The sequence below is a fragment of the Tilletiaria anomala genome (assembly GCF_000711695.1).
Source record: "Tilletiaria anomala UBC 951 chromosome Unknown K437scaffold_120, whole genome shotgun sequence".
Lineage (NCBI taxonomy): Eukaryota > Fungi > Basidiomycota > Exobasidiomycetes > Georgefischeriales > Tilletiariaceae > Tilletiaria > Tilletiaria anomala.
The window spans coordinates 21741-47070 of NW_013546902.1; the positions used below are offsets into that span (position 1 = coordinate 21741).

Below are 25330 nucleotides of genomic sequence, written 5' to 3' on the forward strand. Positions count from 1 at the left end.
GTTGTGCTGCTTTGAGCAATGACCTGTATGAGAGGGTTATGTCGCATCCTTGGATGGCTGATGGCTTTCGCTGTTCGCGGTGAAAAACCCTCGGAATTCGGAACACACATTTCCCAGATGGGCCTGATCACAAGAGAAAATATTGACTTGTTGAACTAGACAATTGTAGAGCCAGGCGATGTGCATCATTCCCTCCAGAAATCAGATAATCAACCCTTTCGACCGACAAAGCATCGTCGGAAGATGCAAGTGCGCGCACAGTGACGAACGAATACTGGAAGCGAAAGTCACGAGCAAAGAAGCAGAATTCCCCGGATCCATGCACCCGACTGCCCGTCCCCCATCTACAAGATGAGGCGCGGTCAACGAACACGAGCGCAGTTGGTCGCGCATGAAGCTTGCCAGGTGTGGAGGCGTCACATACAGGGCTGGTCAGAGGATGCGACTGCAATATGGCTGAAATACGATGCTATGCTGTCCCGCAGCAAAATAAGGACGAACTGCATTCACACTTCAAGGGACGCGTGGCGACTATTAGCGCGTTGAAGCTCACTGATGATTGGGGGTGCGTGTGTGACATGCCGGACCATCTCGGACACGTCTCATACGGCTTCTCCTTCATTCTTTCTCAGAATCGAAGTCTCGGTCACTTTTGCCCATGAGCTGAATCGTGACCTTGAGACTGAGATCATGAAGCTCCTGGAGCTCAATATGCGACCGTTGTGCGTCACGTTCACAGCTATCGCGCGAAAGACACGAGCAACCTTACATTGGCTGATTATTATTCTATCGTTCACCCATGCCCTCTGGGGCAAATAGATACGATCAGTCTGCGCAGGGCTGGAATAGGCGCGAAAAGCTCAAAGAGATGCGCGAGGCTCCTTCTCGCTTCCTACTCGCACGTGCGAGTGTTCGAACGCGCGCAGAAGATGCTCTGTCGGAGGGAGCAAATGTTTCGGCGGCCGGAAAGGGAGAATTAGTGGGGTATACAATGTTCAGGTTAGATTTTGAGGAGTGCGACGAAGACGATCCACTGAGACTGATAGACGAGCAGGATATTGAGCTGGCCTACTGGTGTGTCTGTGACGCGCTCCGTCGGTACGAAAGAGACGAAGGCGATTGAGCTTTGTGCTGTCCATCTGACCCGCAGCTACGAATTACAAGTCGCTCCTCCATACAGAGGCAAAGGCGTGGGGCAATTTTTGCTCGGCTGCCTGGAAGACATAGCCAAAGCGAGCAGGATGAAGAAAGTCATGCTGACTGCGTTTCTGCACAATCGGTCAGCGCTGGAGTTCTACCGAGCGCAAGGGTGAGTTTCTGAACTGTGGCCCCAACGAAGGAAGTCATTCGGTAGCGCTGCGCACGGCTCTTTCATTGCGCGCTTATAACAATGTGATTGCTCTCTTTTCAGCTATACTCCTGATCTCATTAGCCCGCAGGAAACCGACGGCGATGGGCATACAATAGCAGATTATCAGATCTTGAGCAAAGCACTTGTTCAGCCCGCACGGGAATGTATCCAACGCGCTCGGCCGCACGTTCAATCGCAATGAACCGGTCAAAGAGTCATTTAGCCGAAGAGAGCATGCTGAGCTTCTCTGTTGTGATGCGCATCTGTTGTGCATATGTATATCCTGCTTCGCGTCTCAATGATAGAACAGAATATTCTGGTATTACTGAAAGATAATCAATCTTCCATGTCGTCATCCAGCGCTTCTTTGGCTTTCCTCCCGGCTTCCTGAACATGCGAAGAGATGCAGACATCAAAGCGGGATTAATATATATCCTCTGCAACTGACCTCGCGTGCATAGTAGAGACTAAACTCACTGCAATAATGTCTGCAGGCACCATCTGGTGCTTTCCACCGCTCTCTGGCCCGATCCACGAAATTTCTAGCTCAAAGTCCTTGTCCTTGGCATCATCGTGCACCTTGTAGATGCTGTTGATACCCCGAAGAAGGCAATACTGCGGTGTTAGTTTCATCCTTCAAAGCCAGGAATGTGATGAAGGCTCACATGTCAGCAGCCTTCTGAACAGCGTCGTTGACGGTCAGATTCGGCAAGTCAAGCTTCTCAATCTCCGTCTTGGCCAACTGTTTTCCCTTGCCGATAGCGCATCCGTGGTAGCCCCAAAAGACACCGGAAGGGTCGATCATGAATAATTGTGGCTCGTTCGTATCTTGATCGATGCCGCCAATGATGGTGGAGATACCAAACGGCCGTACGGATGAGTAGAGCGTGTATGCTGATGCGTAGAGGGACAGACGGGATGCTAGTGCCTGCAAAGTGAAAAGGAAGTACGTTCAGCACGCATGCCCGGTCAAGACGGTAGTGCCCAGAGGTGTGAGCTCGTGCGCACCTTGATGGGCGATGCGTAGCGGTATGTGTCCCTGAAAGCTTGAGCTTCCTCTCTTGCCCGATTGGCCATGTGCTTGCCGTCTGCTATCAAACCCGCTGCCGCCTGTAGTGAGGGAAATAAGATGGTACATCGGTGTGAGCGACCTGTTTTGCATGGAGTACATGCGCCGCGACCACTCACCAAACCAGCATGCAGATCGACGTTGAAGATCCTGCGGTTGCTTCCCGGTACGAGCAGTTTACTCGTCACGAGCTTCTCGACGGCCAGCACGACCCCATCCTTGCACTTGAGCCCGATAGCTGTGCCTGCATTCTCCACTGCCTTGTTCGCATACTCAACCTGGAAGATGCGTCCGTCTGGCGAGTAGGTCGACGCCGAAAGGTCGTAGCCGGTTCCTTGCGATGCCATGCTTTGTTCGGGTTATCTGCTGGGTTAGCGGTTAAGTACAGCAATTTCACGACTGACTCGGTGCTGATGGGACAGGCCGCTCAGCAGCGCTTGTTGCTTCAAGGAAGTTGCTCTTGACTTTATGTTGCAGTTATGCGTGCCCTTGGGACCTCACGATGAGAGGAGAGAGGCCGCGTCGTCGCGTTGGATTCTGTTTGACGGCGGCGCAGACAGAATCATATGCACTGTACTTTCTTATGAAAATTAGGGTTTGGGGCTCTCATTTGGCTTGTGCGTCCTCTTTCCATCGCTGCTGACCCGCCCTCCGCCCTCCGCCCGCCTTCAGGCTGCTGCTGACTGTTGGCAGTTGGCTTGTCATCCGCGCAAGCTTTGTGCTCGTACGCAGATTGCAAAGACATCCAGGAAGGAGCAAAGTCCGTCTGATTCAGGCCATCCTCCTCCTGTGCAACCTCAGGCTGCATCCAGTTTGTGCATGCACGTCGACGTTCCAACAGGCGGCCAAGCGGAAGGTTTGAGGTACTGGAAGAACAGAGAGCAGCGGGAGCAGCAGCAGCAGCTGTGTGGACGCACTCCTGGATTCGCTACCTGCTCACATTGCAGCGCCTTTACAGACAACTTCCAAACAACACCCTCATCAAGAGCACAATCTGACACTTTTCATCTCATGAACCTCAACAAGGGGGAATGAGCGAGCGCATAAGAAGCCCATAGTATCCAGGAAAAGCTTCCATTCCAACAAGTAGGCGGTAGTCGCATTCTACGATGGGCTCACGTGAGTTGCAAGCATCCAAGGAAGACGCAGTGGCAGCTAATTTGCCACCTTTGCTTTTTTCCCGCTGCCTTTTTCATCAGGCGGTCCTCCACCTGGGCTGTCGAGCTTAGGTGCCTTCCATCTACTAGCTGCTTCGTCATCGTCGGAGCCGAGCTCCCAGACGCCCTCAAGTTGTCCACTATCAGAAGCGGATGTCGCTTCTACTGTAGACGCATCAATTGCGAAAACGCATGTTCTGCGCGGCTCACAAGCAAAGATTTGCTACTCGGTAGGCACGCTGCTCGCCTTGTCCACTTCCAAGCTCGTATGCAAACCAGAGAAGCTCCCTGCGTTGAAGGCATGGTATGGGTAAGTAGCAAAACTATGACAACAGATGCACCTCGTCAAGAATTGTTCTCACATTTCCAATTTGCTTGCTACAGGGAGGAAGATGCAAAGGCGTATCGAGCAAAGGCGCATAGTGTCAGTCAGGGACCGGACCTCGAACGAAACAATGGCAACCGTCGAGGAGATGGGGCCAGGGAAAGCCACCGCAGAAGAGATCAGCAACCCATTGAAGACGAGGAAGGGCATAGCTACGGGAGATATGGTGCGCAGTCACCGTCAGCGCTCTGGGCGGTGGAACTGACATACATGCTGACTCCCTTCACGAACCATGTGCTGTGAATTTCAGATTCGCGCAAGAACGTTACCTCCTCTGGCAAGAATCCATTCGGGCAAATCTCGGCTAGCGGTACGTTCAGGCCTGCTGGTGGGCCTGACAGTCCTTCCGAGAAGCAAGTGCGTCATGCGAGTGCAAACATCTTATGGAGGAAAGCCCATATCTGACACCCTGACATGCTTCGTACCACTGTAGTTTCGCATGGGCAGCGAGCGCATCATGCCCTCGAATCGCGGGCGGATCGGACTCGGCGTCAACGACCAGCAGCGACGCGATCCCGTGACCGGGCGGCGCATCCCTGGCGCTGGTATAGATGAAGGAGATGATGAGGATAGTGGGGCGGGCGATGCTCTGGATCGGCGGTCCAACAACGTGGGCGTTCGGTCCGGCTACGCAGACACTGCTGCGGACTGGCGCAGACCAGGCCAAGCATCTGCTCTACGTGATGGCATGCGCTATGCCCGCGACGGAGGAGGAGTGGGAGGCAATACACGCGACAGGAATGAGGGAAGCGAACGCAGACGAGCGCCTGCGTGGATGGAGGAGATCAGGGGTGCTTCTTCGTCACGCCAGCCAGCGTGGATGGGTGGTGATGACGATGATGAACAGCCTCTTTCCAGACGTGCTCCGCAACGACGAGACAGACAAACAAGAGAGGAGGAGGTATTCGATCTCCCACCCGTTACCGGCAACCACGTAGACAGCATCCAGGCGTTCAAGGCGCAGATGAAGGAGAAGGAGCGACTGGAGAGGGAGGCTAAGGCTGGTGCCAAGAAGGCGACAAGACCACCACCGGGGCTCGGAGCACCCGCAGACCTTGCCACCAGCGCCGTGCCTACGTCGCTACTATCGCCGACGAAATCAGCCTCACCTCTGGCTACCAAGGAACAAGGCGATGACTCGTTCGGAGCAACTGCAGCGGCGGCATCGTCAAGCCCGGCTTCTCCTTCACGGGCAAGAAACGCTCCCCCACCCGGATTGGGAGGCAGCTCTGCGAACGAAACATCCGCAGCCAATCCCATCACAGAAGGAGCCCCTCAGTTGCAACTGCAACAGCAAGGCGGTCGTTCCTCTCGCTTTGCACGCTTCTTCGATTCCAAGGCTCGCGACCCACAGAGCGCAGCACTTGTCGCGCAGCAGAAAGCTATGGAAGGGGCCGCAGCAGGAGCAGGCGGCGGAGCTTCCGGAGCGACCAACAGCTCCTCCACGAATGGGCAGCTTGCTGCCGGAGCCGGGGCCGGGGTTGACCTGTCCTCCCTCTTTGGAGGGGCTTCGCTATCAGGCGGTGGAGACGCGACGGAATCGGTGGCCCTCAAGCAAGAGTCACAAGCACAAAGCGCTGAACAAGCCAGCATGCAAAAGCTGCTTGCGATGCTTCAATCGGGCATTGCGCCCAGTGCTTTGTCGCCCGGAGAGCAGCAACAGCAGCAGGCGCGACCAGAACCGCACGATCAAGTGAGGCACATGGTTCCCTCGCCAATGATGAGCCAAAGCGAGATGGGCGGCACAGGCGGACCACCACGGTCAGCCGACCTGCAGGTCCTCCTCGGAGGTGGACAGCCGCCTCAGCGTTCCCCTCCGCACGCGCACCTGGGCCAGAGAAGCTCCCACATTGTGGGCCAACTTCAGCAGCAGGATGGCCACGCTGCCCACCTGCACCAGCACCAGCACATGAGCTTGTCAGGAGTGCCTCCGCCCGGAAGCTCGCCTCCACGCCCTTTTGCGGGACACCCCGGCATGGCGCCTGGCATGCCACCGCTGCCACCTTTCATGACTGGTCCGCCGTCCCAGCAGCAGCAACAGCAAGTACGGCTGCCGCCCGCATTCGCCGCGCTTCCCAGTGCGGGCATGCCGACCTCGCCTGTCGCGCCACCTGAGCTGCACGGACACCCAGAAGCCCAGGGCAGTGCTGCCGGCGAGCGCAGCAGCTCTCGTGGCGGCAACGGTGTGGGTGGAGGAGGCCTGCCTCCTCTGGTCGGCCTGCCGCCTCATCTCCAGCAGCAGCTGTACGGCCTTCCGCCATACGTCCAGCACCAGGTTCTCTCCGCTCAACAACAACAACTACAACAACAGCAACGCGTCGGGCCCTCTGGGCTACCCCTTCATGAGTCTGCACGGCACATTGGCGGCGGGGAGCGGCGCTCTGCCGGATCGCAGCCGCAGCAGCAGACTTCTTCTGATAGCAACAATGCTTTGCCGCCTTCGCTATCGCCGATTCTTGCTCAGCTGCGTGAACAGTCGCCAGGGGCTGCGCAGGGCGGACAACAGCGTGCCGGCACCATGCAGCCCCTGCCTCCCGGTTTCACGCACCAGCATCACCTGCCGCCGCATCATCACCAGCACGGTGGGGGCGGCGGCCATCCGGGCTTGCCGCTAGGGCTTAGCCCCGGATCACAAGGTATTGGCGGCGGGGGAGGCACTGGTGACGGTGTTGGTAGTTCCTCGGTAGGCGCCCCGGCCAGCTTGTATCTGCAAGCGATGTTGCAGCAGCAGTACGGAGGTGCTGGGTACAGAGGCGGCAGTGGTGATGCACCTTCGCATCAGCAGCAGCAGGTGCCGTATCAGGCGTACGAGCACGGCATGCAGCACCAGCACCACCAGCAGCGCATGGCGCCTCCGCCGCTTGGGATGGACCTCCCTCCTGGAATGACGGGTGCGAACATAATGGCTTTGCTCAAAGGAGGCGGAGGAGGAGAAGGAGAAGGGATGGGAGGTGCGCAGTGAGCTGGTACATAGGAGGAGAAAGAGGGCAGTTGGGAGAAGGAGAGGAGAGAGCCAAAGTAGCGGTCGTAGGATCGGCGCTTGTCGGTCTTCGGTTTGAAATTCGGTTGTAGCGTAGTGTATCGCTCTCAGCATTGCAAAGTATTGCATGGCATAGCGCAGCAGCGCTGCCGCCGAATGGGGGATGGCCGGGAGCAGCACGTCCGACTTTTCCCTTGGTATGACCTTGCTTCGATGCTTGTCCAGTCCTGAGTTGTGTGTAGATACTAGTTCAACGCATTAGCGTTCGAGCTGACACTGTGACGTGGTGCGTTCGCGATCGGGATTTAAAACGAGTGCTTTTTCTCTTGTGGCCGGGTAGAGGCCACCCTTTGCGCGCTCATTCCGTGCTGGGCTGTGGCAGCGGAGCAGTACAGTGCAGCAGCAGGCCGCAGTCCCACCCGACGGCCACTAGAACTGGGTGCAGGCACTGGGACAGCTGTCCTCCTGTTGTCAGTCGTCAGTGGCTGGCGGGACGTGGGGGGCATCAGGCAGCACAGCATGGTCCCCATGGGCGCGCGCGCGCGAAAGGCAGAGTGGGGCACTGCGCCACTAAGACAGCCATCGACGGGGTTGCAAGAGCCAACGCACTCACAACCACCGTTGAGAGCAAGCGCAGTATAGAAAAGCAACATCCTTTCTTTGCAAGGAGGGGTGGGCACGGGCACCTCCTTGCTGGGACAGCCTTTTCGTGTCCACAGGTCTTTCCTTGGACTGTTCATACACACATACTCACGCACTCGCCTTTTCTTTGAGAGGAACCAACCGCGTGCTTGCGTGGTTGGTTGGTGGGTCGGTTGCTTTGCTTCCTTTGTTTGCTGGCTGGCGCTGCCCAAGTCCATTTCCACGTCCAAAAGTTGTGGGTGTGTGTGAGACAGGCGCGGGTCGAAGCTGCTGGCCGGGTCACAATAGTGGAGAGTCACAGTCAGCCGCCGCTGTAGCGCTTTTGTTATTGGAGCTAGCTAATACAGAAGTAGCCATAGACCAGACACCAGTCGGAAGATAAAGGGTTCTAGTACACCGGACGCACAGACGAGCGAGTCGACATCCATCGGCGCAGCACAAACGAACTGCAGCAATCGTCTAGTCAGCTCCATCCCAGCCAGTGCCGACATTGCGTACAACCCGTCTACGAGAGGCACCACGTCGCCAAAACCGAAACCAAACCCGATAAAAGGAACGAGGGCACGGACAGGAGCTTCTGCCTCCTGCACCATCACACCTTGCGTGTTCGACTTGGGAGACGCTTTTTGCAGGTTCCCGAGCCTTCTACCTCGCAGCAGGTTCTTCCCATCCCGACAGGCCATCGAGCTGCGGCAAGGGAATAGCCCCCTTGCGACCTCCATCCAGGCCTTCTCTGTGCACGCCGAGCGCATACAACCGCGCGACGGCAACCAGGTCACGACGACGTCTGCCTGCCTCAACGCGACAGCAATCGGTCCTTGCACACAAGCGGGCCCCAGCCTTTAGCCGGGGCCACAGACGGCAACGCAGGGGAACCTATTGCCCAGCATGTTTAAATCACTTGGAAAGATGATGGGCGGCTCCTCCAAAAAGGGCAAATCAAAGCTGCAGGACGCCTCCGACAGCGCCGACGTCGGCGCAGACGACCTCGACCGCGCGCACAGCGATCACTCGTCGCCGCAGGCGTTGGCAATAACACGTGCCAAGAGCAAAGACCGGACCGGCACCGCGGGTGGGGATGCGGCGAACGGCACCGACGCAGGGTTTTCGCGTGGCGCAGCCGGCGGGTCAGGGCGGCCCAGCAGTGACGGGGAGAACGGCCATCAGGGCAGGAGTCAGCCGGCCAAGATCGAGCGGAAAGGCGGCCTGAGCAGGCACGAGTCACCGCTGCCATCGCCGTCGGGCTCGCCGGCAGATGTGATGCTCAGCAGGTCGGATAGCTTTAGTGCAGGAACAGGGGCGGGAACAGCAGGAGCAGGGTTGGAGCGGACATGGCCCAACGGCAACCTGTCGCCCATGCCGCCGCACATGCCCTCGCGCGATCCACATATGGCCGACGGCCAATCCAGCTCGCCAATGCCGCCCAGCTCAGCCAACGCGATTAACAGCTTCGCGACCGGCGGCGGCGGCATCCCCACAACACAGACCATCCTCGCCAATACGGCGTTCGGGCGCGGCGGGCCGAGCAGCTCGGCGAGCCCGACAATGCCATTAGGTGGCGCAGGGAGCGAACCGGTGCGCACGTTTGACATTGACGACATGATCTCGCGCCTGATCGAGGCGGGCTATGCGAGCAAGATCCCCAAGCCCGCTCTCAAGAACGCCGAGATTACTGCGGTGTGCCAGGCGGCGCGCGAAGTGTTCCTGTCGCAACCGACGCTCATCGAGCTCAGCCCGCCGGTCAAGATCGTCGGCGACACACACGGGCAGTACCAGGATCTGCTGCGCCTGTTTGAGATGTGCGGCTTTCCGCCGCAAGCCAACTATCTCTTTCTCGGAGACTACGTCGATCGCGGCAAGCAGAGCCTCGAGACAATCCTCTTGCTGCTTTGCTACAAGATCAAGTACCCTGAAAACTTCTTCCTCCTCCGAGGCAACCACGAATGCGCCAACGTCACGCGCGGTGAGTCATCCTTCTCTGGCTTGGTTGGGGACGTCCGAGTTAGCCGGGTTTGGTCGTCCTAGAGGCTACGCGTTGCTGACTTTCCATGCTTCCCACCCCTTTTCTGCAACTACCCAGTCTACGGCTTCTACGACGAATGCAAGCGGCGCGTCAACATCAAAATCTGGAAGACATTCATCGACGTGTTTAACACGCTGCCCATCGCCGCGGTTGTCGCGTCGAAGATTTTCTGCGTGCACGGCGGCCTGTCGCCGTCGCTGTCCAACATGGACGACATCCGGCGCATCGAGCGCCCAACCGACGTGCCCGACTACGGCCTGCTGAACGACCTGCTGTGGAGCGACCCGAGCGATACGGCGCTCGACTGGGAGGACAATGAGCGCGGCGTCAGCTACTGCTTTGGAAAAGCCGTCATCCAGCAGTTCCTCGGCCAGTACGACTTTGACCTCATCTGCCGCGCGCACATGGTCGTTGAGGACGGCTACGAGTTCTGGAATGAACGAACGCTCGTCACTATCTTCAGCGCGCCGAATTACTGCGGAGGTGCGTCGGCGGCTCCTGAGACCTTGTGGGCGGGCAATAACGGAGGCCTGGCTGATCCCATTTCTCCTTCCCCTTTGCGTGCGCAGAATTCGACAACTTTGGGGCTGTCATGAGCGTCTCGGAGGACCTTCTGTGTGCATTCGAGCTGCTCAAGCCGCTGGACGGGGCAGCGCTCAAGAAGGAGATGGCGAAGAACAAGCGGAGAAGGTGAGCGTGACCGTTTCACTACAGACGTAGCTCCATTGGGAGGAGTGAAGATGCCAGGGTTTCACCCCTTGTTCTCACAATGCTAATAGCGCATGTTTGCCCCGCGTTGCACATCATCTCTAGTATAATGCACTCTCAAACCCCTGCACGCGGCCCCGGATCGTATTGAACATGTTCCTGGCCGGCGCGCCGAGGAAAGTGACGGCTTTAGCTCGTATCGCCGTGGGAAGCGAGCACCATTATTGCGGAATGTCTCCTCAGGCCGTTCTAAACTTTGGCCAACAGCATGGAGACAGTAGGCAGAGCTGAACGGAGAGAGAAAGAGCAAGGGGAGCGAGGAAGGCAGAGAAGGGACCGCTCTGCGAGCCGCGAGGCAATTGTATTATCACGAGGAATTTCTTGGCTACAGGCAGATTGCATGCTCCACTCCATCAACATGTAGTGATTGATCATCCACCTCATCCGTACGCGTTGGGTTCTACGAAATGTGCTCTCATGTGCGCCAATATCGATTGCCGACGTTCCTGTTCGCAAGGTCGAGGAACAAAGTGCAATTCGGCTGGGTCAGCGCTTCAGAAAGGCTCCCTTCTGAAATGAGTCGAACTTACCCTGCACCTGGAAGCAAAGCCCAGCACACGCGCGTCCGCTGGCCGTCGTCCGGTTCTGCAGGATCTGATTCTGACGGCGCTTGACCTTGCCCTGCGTGGTTCGCCTTGCTGACGCGCTGCTCACCCTCCTGCAGGTGGAGACTGCCAAGATCCAGTGTTGACAATGAGGCGATGTCGGAAATAGGGACGTCGCTTTGAGAGGCCATATTCACTTGCGCTTGAAGACCGACGTCACGCAGCCGGCCAGTGTCGCCTGCGCCACCGGAGGCAGCAGGCGCACTGCCAGTTGCAGCGCGCTGCACTGGCACTCTTGTCCGTCTCAATCCAGGATCGACGCCAGCGACGACGACTTTGACGTTGGGGAAAGCCTTGGCGAGCGCGTGTACGCCTCCCTTAGCGCTTGCGAGCAGCGCAATGAAGACGATGCGTTCCTGCGGTACGCCGTGGTCGAGCAGGACGCGGATCGCCATGAATGCTGCCGCACCCGTGCCGATTTGTGCGTCAGCCAAAAAGACGAAGGTGGTGGGAGCCGTGCTTCGCTGGCGGAGGAACGACGGGAGGCGAACGGAGTAACTGCACAGTCGTGGTGAATAGGAGAGATGTTAGGCTTTTTTGCACGACGCAAGCTGAAGCACCCAAAAGGAGCCAGTGCTTATATTCGATTAACTCACAGATATGGCTCTCCGTCATCTGCACTTTGAATGAGCAGGGAACCCAGCGCGAGGTCTGGTATTGCTCTGCGCAGGGACTGTATGTGAACGTAGTCGTCAGCGAGACTGTCAGACAAAATTACAAGAGGCAGTCTAGCAAGTAAGGGAACCTGCAGCCAACCAACTCACAGTCTCGAAAACACCCCCACTCCTTAAGATAGAGACCGAGCAAACATTTTTCACGTCGATCTCCCTTCCTTGGTAGCTTGCGCCCGTAACGACGTTGACAGTTTTTGATCGATAGGGCAGCAAGCTCATGGCAGCTTCCACGACAAGAGTGGCGAGGCGGTTGACATGGAAAATGAACTCCTCGCCTTCGCTCTCGACATCGTGCAGAATCGTGAGCAGTGCACGTAATTGCGAAGTTTGCGGAAGGAGATGAACGGTTGTCGGCAGACTGAGATGCGCGGCGGCCTCAGCGGCTGCAGCAATGGCAGCGGCAGCAGCAGCAACAGGGTCACCGGATATGGTTGGCGTCGTGAGGGCGGTGTCAAGTAGAAACGACGACGAAGTACAGGACAACTGACGTGTGAGCATGGGAGATGAATGAGGACAATCGTCGAGAGCCATGCTCGGAGCGCCTGTACTGGAGCGCTGCATCGCCATCGACAGCGTACTGCTACTCCCCCATGGCGAGATGCTGAAACCCTGCAGGCCGCTCACTCCCGGTGTGGGCGGCAGAGAAGCCGACGAAATAGAACATACGCTATCCACGCCTACCGTAGTATTGCTTGCTGCGGATGTGGGTGGCCTGGCCTGTGAGAGCTCGGAGCGAATTCGCTTGGAGCTGCTTGCGAGTCGCTGCTGAATATGCTGCGAGATGACTTGAATTGCTACCTCATTTTTCGCACCCTAAACGAAAACAGATCTTCTGTTCAGTCTCAGTCCGGTGCATATGACTGAGAGGGGGTAGCTGATGAAGGGATGAAGATGGCTGCTGCAGACTCACAGGAACGATGATGTCTGCATACTTCATCGTGGTGCTGACAAAGTTGTCCATGCTTGGTTTCACAAAGCGAAGGTACTGCTCCAAAATACCTTCTACATCCCTGCCCCTTTCTTTTACGTCCCTCTGAATCCGCCGGGCGAGCATCAAATCCGAGTCTGCCTGCACGAAGACCTTGAGATCGAGCAAGGCGCGAATGGCAGGGTCTTGGAGGACGAAGAGTCCTTCGAGGAGGATTACATTTGCACCGTATAAGTACGTCTTCTCGTCGAGGCGATTGTGCTTGACAAAGCTATAGTTTGGGATCTCCACCGCACGACCAGCTTTGAGGTCGGAAATGCACTGAAGCAGGAGCTCGTAGTCGAATGCATTTGGATGGTCGAAGTCGTAACCATTCTCAAAGGCCAGCTTTGATTGTGCAGGTGTCAGTGGTTTGTAGAATGAGTCCACAGACAAGATCGTTTGCCATGGGACATTTGGAAGTGACTTTGTGATGGCACGCGCAACACTGGTCTTACCGGACGCAGAGCCACCAGCTATGCCGACGATATACTTTTCCGCCACGTCGCAATGGCCGGGAACAGTATATGAGCAGATGTGGATCGGGTGTATTGTTGTCAAATCGACCACTGCGCTCTACTGCTTTTCCATTCTTGGTACTTACGGCATCGAGAACTTTGCCTGACGAGTCATACCATGTCGCCTTGCCTGCGTCGGTGAGGATGACACTGTAAGCAGGCGGGCAGGTTGGTTGCGCATCAGTTCACTGAGTGCAAGCGAACCGTCGAATGGAATGAGTCTCTTAGCCCATACACACGTCTTTGCTCGTGCATCACTCGGTGCTGCTGCTGGAAACACTGCCGACGGCGCCATACTGTCGAATCGGTGGTCTCCGATCAGGAAAACTGGACGTCACACACCGCGCGGTGTTTGACTGATTTTCCTGCAAGATACAGATCGAGTCAGGAACAGGACACGTCGGCTCTCCTTCTCTAGAGCTTCCTTGGCAGCCGTGACCGTCTCGGAAGAAGCAAGAGCTCAGCGTACTGGACCGGGCATGCTGCCTCCGTGACCTTTGACAAAGTGCAGCCTGCAAGCTCCCGAGCCAACCAATACATACCCGACACTCCCTCCTGAAGCTATGATGAGAGAAACTGTTGCAGACTTGGCTTTGCAGTTGCGGAGCCTCAGACTCTTCGGCTGTGTGGCGGACGACTCGATCTTCAAGCCCATGTTGCACCGATATGTTGTTTACGTAAGCAATTGGTTCTACCAGCTCAACAATGATGTAGCACTTCAGAGAGAAGAGAAGTCGCCCCGCGACCAGTTTGGTCTCAAGGCCAATTCAATCCCTTATCGACCAAAGTGCGGATCCCACCCCATGCCAAGCTTAAACGAGGTCCAGTTCTCCAACAAGACAGCTGTGGCGTCGATCAAAATTACGAATTCACGACAAGATCATATCCGCCTTCTCGTTGTGGGACACCGATCGCAGCGCATCTTGCGCGTGCCGGAGATCTTGTTCGCTTGAGCCATGGCCAGAGTCAGCAAGGTTCGCATGGTATCTTCGATATCCGAACTTGAGGGGTTTTGAGATGGAGGGTCCTGATATGAGACAGCCTGAGCGCTAAGACGCGCCTGCATCAAGCTCGCAGCATCTAAAAGGGTCAGAGCCATTCTCTCCTCGAGGCCGACGACGAACCTCAACGTGTCGATTTCGAATCGAAGCTGCAGGTCTATCGACTATTCTTCCTAGTTGCCGGTTTCAAGGCATCCGTTGCTTCGGCTTGCAACGACTTAGTGCGCTCCGTTCGGCACATCGCATCATGGGACTGAAAGCCCCTCCCGCGCGCACTCGCACACCTTTGCAAACTAGCTGCCATGTGGTATCGGCCAAGAAACCGGACCATATCTTCCTCGAAGAGGCTCTCTGGACCGTGGAGCACCACCATATCGAGTAAATTCATTGATACTCTCCAGAAAGGAATGGGTTCGACAGACCGCGTAGCAGGGTGATGCATCCTGATGGAGGATCCACATAACCTGAAGTTCTGTCCTTTTGGTCAGACAGGGATCTGTGCTGACGGTGGCATCAGTTTCGAGGACGGCGCGGCGATCGCTATAGAAATGGCTTCACTAAGGACCTGCACACAGTTTCCGTCTGTGTAAAAGGGGACTGACAAGGTGCCAAAAAGGTGGTGAGCCAGTTCAGCTGCGGTATGGTTGCCACCGGGTCCATGTAGATGCAAGCTAGTCATGAATATGACTTGTTATCAGAAAGCTGATTGAATAAAGGAGATGAAAAGCGATCGGATGAGGTGGGGAGTAGTATCTAGTTGGCAATAATCGTCAACCTCCAGTAAACATTACATGATGAGGGTTGCTAGAATGCGATGGCCAAAGGAAGCGTATGACGGACAGCGGTCAACTTCCAATTCAAGCGTACCAAAAAACCTGTTTACATAAGCAACAGTGAGAGTAACATGCTGAACACGAACTTCGACCACTTGAAAGGCAGTAACTGATTATGTTTGGTACTAGAGTCACCGCCTAGGTGAAAGGTTCGGCAGATGCAGCGTATGCACGAGAAGAGGGAATACTCGACGTCGTGACGAAGCTTGGCGTGCGCGTTTCGCCCCGGCGGGCGAGCAGAGCTGTCGTTCGAATGGGCGATCGGTGACGGAGCGTGTTACGGACTGCCATGGGGCGGGAACTGCGGGCTCAACGCTCAAGTTGCGCGCATCGTTCTTTCTTCTTTACATCGAGTAAGAGCAGCACGGGCTGACATGTTATGACTTACACACCGGTATTGTCACAAAGAAAAGAGGCTCGCAATGCCTGCTCCTGCACGAGACAAAAGTAAAGGGAAAGCGCGAGCTGTTGACCCTGTCACCGCAAGGACCTCGCCATCGCCGTCAGCGTCGCAGCCGCATTCGCTGTACTCCGCGCAGGAGCCATCTCCGTCACAGAGGAAAAAGCGCGGACGCAAGCCAGGCCAAAGTATCAAGTCGCGCCGCGTCCTGCGTCTCAACGATGATCCGTTTGACTCCTATGCGTCCTTCGCATATGGAAGAGCGCCAGCGAACACTGCAGAAGGCGAAGCACCACCGCCTAGCCTGCGTCCGATCGACAATGAGGATCCATTCTGGTTTTTTACGGCGCGCCAACTGCGAAGGCAATCTGGTTCAAGTGGAAGGCACGAGCTCTCGCAATCTACACGAGACAATACCCAGGTTGGCGGAGACCAAAATGAAGAGGGCTCTGAACAAGCCGAGAGCAGCTCCTCTGCCGGAGCTCAGTTGCAGAATGGGGTTGCGGCTTCAACCTCTGTGCAATCACCAGCATCTACATCTACAACGGTGCCAAGGTGGATGGCGTCATTGACAGCCGAAGAAATTCAATCACGGTACCTGTACCGTGCACTGGAGCCCGATATTTTGTGCCTCATGCCCAACTCTGTAGGTTTTTTTTGGGCAGCCGCGACGTTGAGACAGCGGTCATCACCATTTGTTTGCTTGTCCACTGATGTGACCTATTATCGTACAAACATACACACAGGATCTGATGAAGAGCATACACGCGTACGCAGCGCAGCTGTACGCCGCTGCCGGATTCCTGTCAGAGACGGACAGTCTACGTTCGCAGCCTCATCCTCTGCCAAGTGATCGCAAGGCTCAAAAGCGCAAGCCCAAGCAAAAAAGGCAAAAAATGCAGACTCGCAAGCGGAGGCAGAAGAAGGCGATTGTAGTTGAAGGAAACGCAGCGGCTGGAAAGACGGCCGAGAGCTTTGATGAGTGGAGGGTCGAGAGAAACCAAGTCGGTGGTGCGAGAGACAGTGATCGCAATGGCGTTTCAGATGCCGAGGCTGTGCCTGGTGGAAGTCAACCAGATACAGCCAAAGAGTGTGAAGAGCAACCTGAATTTAACTCTTCCTCGTCAGACGTCTCCGATTATGGATCCATTGGCTCAGAATGCGATGACGACACGGACCTCGTCGAAGGTGACCCTTGGAGCGAGTACATACGAGCGCTCGAGGCAGCCACCAGAGCAAAACGCAAATTACAGCGGATCGATGGGCGCGTACATGCGTACAGAAGCAGTAGAGCGCAAGGTCGGGTTTCTATACGACGCGGAAGCCTTCAAGCAGGCGATACAGATCCAGGCGGTGTGGAAAACGAAAATTCGGATGACGACGCAAGCGAAGGCGGTTTTCTGCCTGAGGAGGACGAGGAAAACCAGCTTCAGGAGCTACAAGCGCTGCAAGCGCATCGATCGAGACGCGCTGCAGGATGGCAGCGCAGCAGAGAAGAACTCCTGCGGACCATGCAGCATGCGAACCAAGCTCGCGGCCGGCCAAAAGCAGTAGTGAGCCACGCCCATCTTTCGCCCCCCCGTTCCTCTCAACCTATAGCAGAACAGATGTCGGAAGCTCGAGTGCTTATGCACCCACACGAGGACTACGACGATATCGAAGACTTGCCTTTGGCTGCTACTGCTGCTTCGCTCCACTCGTCTTTTGGGACCGGTAAAACTCAAAGCGTGAATATGAACCGCACACTGGATGGTAGTGCACTGGTCGCGCTGGGTACGTCCTGCCCCGTATGGGAACTTTTCTCCGGGAAAGACGCGTTGACAAGCTTCTGACTTCGCCTTTGTTCACCACGTCAGCAATCTTCGTCGAGGAGTGTATCGCAGCGGATTTGCCTCTTCAAGTCCATGATCAACTGACAGACGATGACACCGGGCATCAGAGAACGGGAGGCGGGGCCGACATGCATGAACATCACATCAACCCGGATCTTCTGTCCTTTTTTTCGAGCGCGGTGTTCCAGAACCAAGTCTTCCCGGGAGTCGAAGCGCTGCCACTTGTCACAGCGCCTGACAGAGTCCAAGGCGACATCGCCTCAGCATCAAGGAGGCAACAGGATGTGACCCAGGTCCGCCGACAGGAGAAACGCAGGATGATAACCGCTGCCAGCCCTGAACGCCTTTTCCTCGGCAGTGTCTCCGGGCATAATAGCGCAGGACGCGACGAAATCGACGTGCTGGCCGAGGTCGCTGACGAAGACGGCAATGTCTCCGAAGATGGGCGGCCCTCCCATCAGGCTACGAGCAGCGCTGGCGAGGTCAGCGATGGCTTTGTGTGAAGGATGCATCAGAAGTTGCAGGCTAGAGCCTAGAACACATCGTCACAGCGCCACACATCAATCGATCAACGCTCTCTAAATATAAATTGCAAGCTAGCCTGATATGCATGAAACTGCGGCCGCTAGTAAGCAGTCAAATGGGGGCAAATGTCGACGGTACACAAAATATGCCAATACTGGGCGCGAGCGGTGCGCTGTTGCGTGACATGGCATGCGCTAAAGTAGAAGAACAGTGTAAATGCCATTCGATTTACTGCGAGAGCATTTTGAGCAACGACGAAAGTCTAATCAGGGAATGAAATGTGGAAGTGGATGTCAGCACGAGAGAGGTATCAGGACCGGCCCAGCATTCGGTCACTCACACTTTGAAACTCAGCGGCTTAACAATGTAGCCATCGGCACCAGTAGCGAAAGCCATACGCTTGTCCTCATCCGATGATCGACCCGTCAAGGCAAATATCTTGACGCGGCTTCGAGGGCTCTGGTGACGCAATATTGGTCGAACGCGACTGGATGCACCTGTGGACGATGAAGAGGAAGTGTTCGAGTTGGCACTGGCGGCCAAAGACGCGGTGTACCGCTCGGCTTCAACTCGGCGAATCGCAGCTGTGGCGCCGATTCCGTCGAGCACAGGCATCGAGAGGTCCATGAGGATGACACTGAAAGGAAACGGTGTCATACGGTCTGGTCAAGTGAGAAGGGCAATGCGTCACTCACTCGAAATGATTCGGCGGATGAGCCTCGAATATCTTGACACCTTCTTCTCCATTGACAGCCTCGGCATAATCGACATTCTAAGACGAAGAAATGGATGCATAAGTGGTGCTGCGCGCACGCTTCGGCTAGGGTAGATACCACTCACAATTTTCTCAAGGAAGGCTGCAATCACATTGCGGTTGATCGGATTGTCCTCAACCGAGAGAATCTGCATTCGCTTGCGAGGAGCTGGCGCGCCCGGAGGTCGGGCAGGGTGGACAACGTTCTTGAGAATCGTTCCTTCACCCCCCTCCAGGCTCACAGTGGACCCCGGTGTGGTGGATGGTGAAGAAGCGTTACCACTTCCATTGACATCTGCGAAATAGTCGGAGTTCTCTCCCTCTCCGAGCCGATCTCGCGACATGGGGGACAAGAGCACGTGCTTGTGCAATCGAGGCTCGTGGTAGGTGATACTCCTTGCGGGCAAAAGCGGACGCTTCGCGGCTGGGACTTCTTTAGGATCATTCATGACGCGGCCGGATCGCCACTTGTCTTCTGCAGAGTGACGCCGAATCAGTGATGCATTTGAGGATCCCGGGTTCGGAGCTGGTGGTGACATGTAAAAGCCTTCGGGATGCAGTTGCGAGGCATTGGAATGGTGTGAAAGCCCGCGTGGAGTGATGTCGGGGTTCGCTTCGGGCGTGTCGTCGGTTTCGCCCAACTCCTTGTCGTGCTTCTCGAGCGTAAAATAGTCCTGGTTCTCTTCATTGATGACGCTAATGTTGTGCGCATTTGGAGACGGAAGCGGTGTGTCCGCCTTCGTGGCTTCCTCCAATGGTGGCTTGCCCTCACGGGTGCGTTCGACACACTGCAGGCAGAAATCAACCACCGCTTCGAGCTTGGCTGGACCGCAAGGCTTGAACAGGATCCGCGCTACGCCTCCGGCCTCGTGGTAGATGTTGCACGCATTTGCCATCTCTTGCCCGCCGCGTGAGCTGGTCAGAATGATCGCAGGTGGCAGCGAGCTGGAGGCTGACACGTGCAGTGCTTCGAGCAGACTGACGTCCTCATTGATGATAACCATGTCCGCCACCCTTTCGACACTCTCTTCGGCAAGCGCAAACTTCCACCAGCCGCACAAGTAGCCCAGCAGGACCTCCTTGAGATCTTGTTGACCTCGCGGCTCTCCAAAACCGAGCAGCGAGAATGAATACTCGCCGGCAACGTCCAAGCTTGACGTATAGACCACACCTTCCATCTCTTGTGCCGTGGCTTTTTCTAGCTCGCAAGTGACTTTGATTTCAGTACCCTGTCCCTCTGTACTCCAGACGTCGATCTTGCCGTTCATCGCTGGCGACTGAACAATGCTATTGACGATGGAAAGCCCAAGGCCTGTACCGGTGCCGAGGGTATTCTCCTGCGTGAAGGGGTGGAACAACTGCTCTTCTAAGAAGTGTCTGGAAATGCCCCGCCCAGTGTCGGTGACGCCGAGTTCGACGATGATGTGCGTATCAGTGCTAGAGAGCTCCCGCAAAGAGACATGCACGAAGCCTGCAGAAGTGAACTTAAGAGAGTTGCCAATCAAGTTCATGAGCACACGCCGGATCCCACCCGTGTCGCAGTTGACCAGCCAGCCATTCTCTCGGAACGAGATCTCGATGACCGTCTCCACGTCATTGTTAACCAGCTTTTGCGGTACCGCAGCGACAGAGGCGATCTTGCTTTCTGGAGGAGCATAGAGCGATCCGATGCCCGAGTTGCTCTGCATTCCCAGAGTTTTCGCCATCTGACCAATCCAGCTGCTCTCGCAGACCTCCTGCACCAATCGCACCAGGTCACATTTGGTCTTGTTGTGCGAAGGCAAGCCCTTTGAGCGACTTGACCCGCTGAGCTTGGTGAAGTCCAGCACGTGGTTGACAAGCTCAAGCAGCGACTTGCCACAAGCCTCAACCGTGTCCAGGTAGGATCCTTGCGTCGCGCTCAATTTGGTCTCGGCCAACAGCTCTGCCGCAGCGAGAATTCCATGCAGTGGCGTCCGGAGTTCATGTGAGATGCTGTGAAGCAAGAAGGGGCCAATTCAGCGAACATTCTGACAAGTGGCCCCTTTGAGACTCACTTTGAGATGAAATGACTCTTCGCCTTGTCGGCAAGCATGATGTCTTTGCGGAGCACCGCGCTGAGAATGATCATGCCGATCGCTCGCAAGTACTGCAGCCCCGTTTCTTTCAGCTCCTCCAATGCCGAGCCTTCCTCGGTCGAGAGCGAGTACGTGCACAGCATGGCAAACGGCTGGCGATTGAGCCCGAAGATAGGCACGACCAGTAGGCGCGAGATGCCGTCGGGAAGCAGGTGCCGAAGTGGCGTCGGCGTGTACGGGTAGAACCTGCCAGCGGGGTGCGCTCTGAGGAACTGAGCAACCTGCACGTGATGCGATAAGGGCACAGGATCTGCTCGTTCCAGAGGAGGCTCTTGGTCCTCGCTTGTTCCGAGGACGATCATAGGCGGTACCAGCTTACTCTTGAGGGCACCACCCTTGTGCGACCCGTCCCAGAATGGGCTGTCGACCACGTCTAGCTCGTCAGGCTTATCCGTACTCGCGAACGGCTTGAGGTCCGGATGCGAGTATGGACTCGGGAAGAAGATCTTCGTGCTGGAATCTTCCGAGTCTGGCGGAAAAGACTCGATCAGTTCAAAGTGCGAAAGGTCAAAGACGACCGCTCCGTTGGCCTGCAGCGCCTCCTGCATTGTCTCGGCCGCCAAGCCATAGATACGTCTGGCACCCTGGGCAACATGCACCTCGCCATCCGTCGACTCCTCCAAGTCCATCTCCAGGCATTCTCGTGTGAAATTCTCGATCGAGTGTTGCATGCGGTCCCTCGCTTCGAAGTGCATGCGATCTCGCAGCAGCTCCATTTCGCGCATGACGATCCGCGCGAACTCTCGCAGCGTGTGCCGTTGCCGCGGGCTGAATTCGTCCCTTGGCCGGTTGTCGATGACGCACAGGCTTCCGATATTGTAGCCATCAGCGGTGCGCAGGGGGCTGCCGGCGTAAAAGCGAATGTTGGGCACGCTCGTGACAAGCGGGTTGCCAGCGAAGCGCCAGTCCTTTGCTGCGTCCAGCACTACAATTGGCTCATCTCCATCCTGCAGGATGGCATGCCCACAGAACGAGCAATCACGCGACCCGGCAAGACGTTGCAGGGTGTTGAGGTTCAAGTCGCCGCCGCCTCCGCTCTCAGTGCGGAAGATCTGCTCTCGCTCGCCGATGAGGCTGATGAGGACGAGTTTGGTGTTAAACACAAGCTTGACCAAGTGCGCAATGCGGTCGAAGTTCGCGTTGCCGGAGAGCTTCGGCGGGCCGTAGCGCCGTAGCGCTTTCCTTCGGTCGAGTTCATTTGGAGGCGGTACGGCGGGTAGGTAGCCGTTCTCGCGGAAGAATGCTTCCGCTTGTCGACCAGCGGCGACGTAGGTGTTGATCGTCGAGCCTGCGCCTGCGCTCGCACCCGTGCCACTTCCGCCTGCATCGCCTGCGTCGTCTTCGCCTTTGCTGGGCGAGTTGCATTGCGCGTTACTGCTGCTGTTGCTGCTGCTGCCGCCTCCGCGCGCATCGCCGCCGGACGACGAAGATCTTTTACGATGGGATGGACGCGTTGGAGGCAGGTCATCATACGACGTGGGCGCGCTGCCGTCGGTTGTGGCGGAGCGATCGAGCATCTCGCGGCCCGCGAGCGAGCCACTTGGAGGGTTCAGTCGCATCGGCGTTGCGCCCTGTCTCTGCTCGTGGCTGTGCCGATCGTGTGCCGTCACGTCCTGCATCGAAGCGCTGTTGCTGATGGACGAGAACGGCTCCTCGCGGGCCGGCTGTTGCGGCCCGGCGACCTGCTTGGCTATGGGCCATGCGGATGTCGTTGTCCACGATACGCCAAGCTTCGCCTCGGTCATGCGCAGGATGCCGTAGGGCCTGATCATCGCCTTGGCCTTGGATAGGTTGGGCGGGAAGCTGAGGCTGTGCGGCTGCAGCTTGCCGTCCGAGTTCTTCAGCGGGAGCGTGGCGGCGCGCCGCTCGAAGCTGGCACGACGCGCAGCGCGGCGCAGGCCGTCGAGTGTCGTGTTGTCCAGGGCGCTGCCGCCGTCCGATGCCAGGAAGAGTGAGGGCGCGTCGCCCTGGCTGCCCTGCGAGGCCTGGCGCGCCATGACCTGCTCCAACGTCGTGCTCGTCCCCTCCGGGACTGAGTCCCAGCCATATGCGGGCTCCGAGAGGAACGTCACAGGCATGGGCTGTAACGGAGTTGGCTGCGGTCGATGCGGCGCCTGCCTGCCCTCCTCGTCCTTTTCGTCTTCATCGTGGACGGCGGCACGCCGACCAGTGAGCAGCAGCCCACTCGGTGTAGACTTTGACGCGACACCATCCCCGCCGGACCCCTGCTGTTGCTGTTGCTGCTGCCGCTTTGCTCTACTGGACGCCTCGTGGCGGCGCTGCTGATACTTCTGTTCCGACTGCCAGAGACACTCATCGCGGTCGTGCGACAGATTGGCCGGGCAGTTGAGACCCTGCACGTAGTCCAGCACGTCCTGCCCGGCCGAAACGGGCGTCGGGGGTGTCTTGCTGTGCAAAGGCTTGGAGATGCCACCACCCGTTCCCGCTCCCGCTTCCGAGGCTGCAATAGCGCCGGCGCCAAAGGGCTCCTGCTTGTGCTGGAGGCGCTGTGCCTTCTCCTTCTCACATGCCTCGATCTTGTTGGTCGTCGGGACGTTCCACGCGCTCTCGGTGCTGGCGTGGATAAGGTGGTCCAGCTCTGGAGTTGCCGGCACGGCCCGCTGCGACGGGCTGCGGAGAGCAGCAGCGTGTGCCGCAGCCGCGGCTGTAGTGTTAGCGTCATCATCGATAGCTGCTTTGTCTCGCTGTTTGGCGAGCAGCGGCGACTCTATGCTTCCCTCAGTTACTGCTGTGGCGGACGACGAGCTCCGCCCGGCGCCAGCGACAACCTCGTCTTTCTCCTTTGCCATCCTGACTGCATTCTGCGCAGCGAGCTCGAGCACCGCGCCGCTTGCGCTGCCGCCGCCGTCGGAGCTGGCATACTCAAGGCTGGGCCGGCGCCCACCGAGCACCTTAATGTCTGCGACGGGTGTGCCGTTGAGCGAAATGCGCGTCAGGATGCCGGGGTATAGGCTCGACCTACCCGGCGGGCGCGGTAGGCGCAGCGGATCCCAGCGCCCGCGCGAGTAGGCAAAGACAAAGTTTGCCCAGTCGTACTGTCCCTCATCGCCCGGACCATACAGCGGCGGGTCGGTCATCATGCTCTGCTCGGCCGACTCGTCACAGGCGTCGGCGCATTCGCCCTCGCTGCTACCCTCGAGTACGCCCCCGCTGTCGCCGTCTCCTCTAGCTTCGTGTTGCACCAGCTCGCGAGCGGGACCCTTTGCTGCGGGTTTCCTGTTTCCCTCCGCCAGCGCCGCCGTTGCTGCTGGTGGCACGGATGGCTCAGCAGCAGCAGTCCCAGCAGACGCGGACGCGGGCAAGGGAATAAGGGGGGGGAGGTGTGCGAGCGCGCCGGGCGGAGAGCTGGCGGGTCTGCCAGTGGCGTGCGGCGGGTGGTCCGCAAAGTCCCACGCGTGCACTGAGCTCGCGATGTCGATCATCGAGCCTCCCGTCGTCCTGACGCTGCCGCTGTCGGTGCTCGCGCTGCCTCCTCCTGATGCTGCGCCGCAGCCGCTGCGCTCGCTGCTACCGCCGCCGCCGAAGCCGACGCTACCGCTCCCCGTGCCTGTGCCGATGCTGCCACCGGCGTTGTCCCCGCCATCGAAGCTCCCGCGGCCATGCGATGGATGCACCCAATCGCCCCCGCCAGCCGAGCTGTTCGCCGCTGGCGCTGTGCCGCCACTACCTGCACCGCTGCCGCCACTACCTGCACCGCTGCCGCCACTACCTGCACCGCTACCGCCAGACAGGCTGAGGCTGACGGCGCTCTGCTGTGAGGGGCTCTGGACGATGCGCGCGCTGGAGCTCGCAAGCACCGCTGAGCCGCGCCAGCCTCCAGCGCGGCGCCCGGCATGACCATGCGCCGGCGGGAGTGCCGCGCCGGACGACAAGCCGTACACGTGTGCATGTGCGGGTGGGTGCGGATGATGTTGCGCATTTGCATGCGCGTGGCTGTACGCCGCCGAGCCTACGTTTCCGCCGCCGCTGCAGGCGCTGGAGTCGCTGTTGCTGCAGCCGGCGGGGCTCATGGATGTGCTGCTGGACATGCGACGCGGCGAGGCGGCTGCCGTGGACGAGGTGCGTGAATGTGCACGCGACTGAGACTGTGTTTGTGGGTGTGTGGAGCCGCTCTGCTCGCCTACTGTTATATCCTTTTCCTTCTCCCTGTCATTCTCCTTGTCGTCCCTGGCGCTCATGATGGTGGAGGCACCTGCAGCGCCGGTGCCGGTGCCGCGGCTGCTGCCGCTGCCGCCAGACGATTCAGGGAGAAGGGCAAGCGCATCGCTGAGCCCTTCTGCGAGCATTTCCTCGCTCCTGCGGCCGAGGTGAGCCGCCGTACCAGCAGTGGCAGTGGCCGCGGGGCTACAATTGGTGGCGAGTATGTGTACCGGATCGGCGGTCAGCTGTGCATGGCTCGCGTGCGACCTGCCTTGCGAAGGGGATGACGCGATTGGTGCTGATTCTGGTTATGGTTCTGGTTCTGGTTCTGGTGCTGATGCTCTGCTCTGCTGTGGCCGCACTGGTCAGCGAGCATTGCCTGTTCCATGGTGACAGGAGCAGCAACTCGGACCTTGGCTTCTTTACCCATAAATAGTAGCTGCTATGCGATGCTGATCGAGGTGATCAGTTGCCGTTCGATCCAGTCTGATTGGATTCTGTTGATCTGACCCGGGCACTACAGCACTCTTTCCTACCACACTCTATGACTGCACCGCACTGCGCCGCT

General features: G+C 57.7%; 7 protein-coding genes across 7 annotated transcripts; 4 read left to right on the forward strand and 3 right to left on the reverse strand.

The window, feature by feature from the left end:
- The first annotated feature begins 455 nt into the window (after nucleotides 1-455).
- K437DRAFT_27449 (uncharacterized protein) lies at nucleotides 456-1560 on the forward strand. The gene is made up of 4 exons (XM_013385220.1): nucleotides 456-722; nucleotides 820-1074; nucleotides 1151-1309; nucleotides 1412-1560. Exons 1-4 carry the CDS (start codon nucleotides 556-558, stop codon nucleotides 1551-1553), a joined length of 723 nt encoding a protein of 240 aa, XP_013240674.1. The 5' UTR covers nucleotides 456-555; the 3' UTR covers nucleotides 1554-1560.
- On the reverse strand, nucleotides 1253-2767 carry K437DRAFT_281156 (putative PRE10-20S proteasome subunit C1; the record flags this gene model as incomplete). The annotated part of the gene is made up of 5 exons (XM_013385228.1): nucleotides 1253-1738; nucleotides 1829-1940; nucleotides 2017-2279; nucleotides 2360-2454; nucleotides 2533-2767. 5 exons carry the CDS (start codon nucleotides 2765-2767, stop codon nucleotides 1688-1690), a joined length of 756 nt encoding a protein of 251 aa, XP_013240682.1. The 3' UTR covers nucleotides 1253-1687.
- Nucleotides 2768-3195: 428 nt separating this feature from the next.
- On the forward strand, nucleotides 3196-7065 carry K437DRAFT_259449 (uncharacterized protein). The gene is made up of 5 exons (XM_013385229.1): nucleotides 3196-3539; nucleotides 3620-3887; nucleotides 3962-4128; nucleotides 4213-4319; nucleotides 4396-7065. The coding sequence occupies exons 1-5, from the start codon at nucleotides 3530-3532 to the stop codon at nucleotides 6922-6924; spliced, it is 3081 nt and encodes a 1026-aa protein (XP_013240683.1). The 5' UTR covers nucleotides 3196-3529; the 3' UTR covers nucleotides 6925-7065.
- A 1072-nt stretch (nucleotides 7066-8137) lies between these two features.
- On the forward strand, nucleotides 8138-10734 carry K437DRAFT_27515 (phospho protein phosphatase PPZ). Its single transcript, XM_013385221.1, has 4 exons — nucleotides 8138-9547; nucleotides 9665-10090; nucleotides 10177-10297; nucleotides 10421-10734. Exons 1-4 carry the CDS (start codon nucleotides 8473-8475, stop codon nucleotides 10464-10466), a joined length of 1668 nt encoding a protein of 555 aa, XP_013240675.1. The 5' UTR covers nucleotides 8138-8472; the 3' UTR covers nucleotides 10467-10734.
- Nucleotides 10654-13674, reverse strand: K437DRAFT_251378 (uridine kinase). The gene is made up of 7 exons (XM_013385230.1): nucleotides 13379-13674; nucleotides 13226-13289; nucleotides 12565-13113; nucleotides 11745-12467; nucleotides 11577-11653; nucleotides 10906-11478; nucleotides 10654-10821 (listed from the first exon to the last, which is right to left on the reverse strand). The coding sequence occupies exons 1-7, from the start codon at nucleotides 13432-13434 to the stop codon at nucleotides 10791-10793; spliced, it is 2073 nt and encodes a 690-aa protein (XP_013240684.1). The 5' UTR covers nucleotides 13435-13674; the 3' UTR covers nucleotides 10654-10790.
- A 1433-nt stretch (nucleotides 13675-15107) lies between these two features.
- Nucleotides 15108-17968, forward strand: K437DRAFT_296374 (uncharacterized protein). Its single transcript, XM_013385231.1, has 3 exons — nucleotides 15108-16019; nucleotides 16120-17146; nucleotides 17230-17968. The coding sequence occupies exons 1-3, from the start codon at nucleotides 15396-15398 to the stop codon at nucleotides 17706-17708; spliced, it is 2130 nt and encodes a 709-aa protein (XP_013240685.1). The 5' UTR covers nucleotides 15108-15395; the 3' UTR covers nucleotides 17709-17968.
- K437DRAFT_259454 (uncharacterized protein) lies at nucleotides 17779-25174 on the reverse strand. Its single transcript, XM_013385232.1, has 5 exons — nucleotides 20521-25174; nucleotides 18571-20458; nucleotides 18426-18502; nucleotides 18071-18367; nucleotides 17779-17992 (listed from the first exon to the last, which is right to left on the reverse strand). The coding sequence occupies exons 1-5, from the start codon at nucleotides 24906-24908 to the stop codon at nucleotides 17959-17961; spliced, it is 6684 nt and encodes a 2227-aa protein (XP_013240686.1). The 5' UTR covers nucleotides 24909-25174; the 3' UTR covers nucleotides 17779-17958.
- Between the last annotated feature and the right edge of the window lie 156 nt (nucleotides 25175-25330).

Bases quoted from the DNA above. Each gene is read 5' to 3' on its own strand.
- K437DRAFT_27449 (XM_013385220.1), top strand. From the start codon at position 556: ATGATTGGGGGTGCGTGTGTGACATGCCGGACCATCTCGGACACGTCT. The intron at 723-819 runs GTGCGTCACGTT...TGGGGCAAATAG, and splicing joins GAGCTCAATATGCGACCGTT to ATACGATCAGTCTGCGCAGG. The intron at 1,310-1,411 runs GTGAGTTTCTGA...CTCTCTTTTCAG, and splicing joins GAGTTCTACCGAGCGCAAGG to CTATACTCCTGATCTCATTA.
- K437DRAFT_259449 (XM_013385229.1), top strand. The intron at 3,888-3,961 runs GTAAGTAGCAAA...TGCTTGCTACAG, and splicing joins GCGTTGAAGGCATGGTATGG to GGAGGAAGATGCAAAGGCGT. The intron at 4,129-4,212 runs GTGCGCAGTCAC...TGTGAATTTCAG, and splicing joins GCATAGCTACGGGAGATATG to ATTCGCGCAAGAACGTTACC.
- K437DRAFT_27515 (XM_013385221.1), top strand. From the start codon at position 8,473: ATGTTTAAATCACTTGGAAAGATGATGGGCGGCTCCTCCAAAAAGGGC. The intron at 9,548-9,664 runs GTGAGTCATCCT...GCAACTACCCAG, and splicing joins ATGCGCCAACGTCACGCGCG to TCTACGGCTTCTACGACGAA. The intron at 10,298-10,420 runs GTGAGCGTGACC...CATCATCTCTAG, and splicing joins GCGAAGAACAAGCGGAGAAG to TATAATGCACTCTCAAACCC.
- K437DRAFT_251378 (XM_013385230.1), bottom strand. From the start codon at position 13,434: ATGGCGCCGTCGGCAGTGTTTCCAGCAGCAGCACCGAGTGATGCACGA. The intron at 13,114-13,225 runs GTAAGTACCAAG...GTGGCGGAAAAG, and splicing joins CAGGCAAAGTTCTCGATGCC to TATATCGTCGGCATAGCTGG. The intron at 11,654-11,744 runs GTGAGTTGGTTG...GTTCACATACAG, and splicing joins GTGGGGGTGTTTTCGAGACT to TCCCTGCGCAGAGCAATACC.
- K437DRAFT_296374 (XM_013385231.1), top strand. From the start codon at position 15,396: ATGCCTGCTCCTGCACGAGACAAAAGTAAAGGGAAAGCGCGAGCTGTT. The intron at 16,020-16,119 runs GTAGGTTTTTTT...ACATACACACAG, and splicing joins TGTGCCTCATGCCCAACTCT to GATCTGATGAAGAGCATACA. The intron at 17,147-17,229 runs GTACGTCCTGCC...TCACCACGTCAG, and splicing joins TAGTGCACTGGTCGCGCTGG to CAATCTTCGTCGAGGAGTGT.
- K437DRAFT_259454 (XM_013385232.1), bottom strand. From the start codon at position 24,908: ATGCTCGCAGAAGGGCTCAGCGATGCGCTTGCCCTTCTCCCTGAATCG. The intron at 18,503-18,570 runs GTGAGTGGTATC...TCTTCGTCTTAG, and splicing joins CAGCCTTCCTTGAGAAAATT to AATGTCGATTATGCCGAGGC. The intron at 17,993-18,070 runs GTGAGTGACCGA...TTCCCTGATTAG, and splicing joins AAGCCGCTGAGTTTCAAAGT to ACTTTCGTCGTTGCTCAAAA.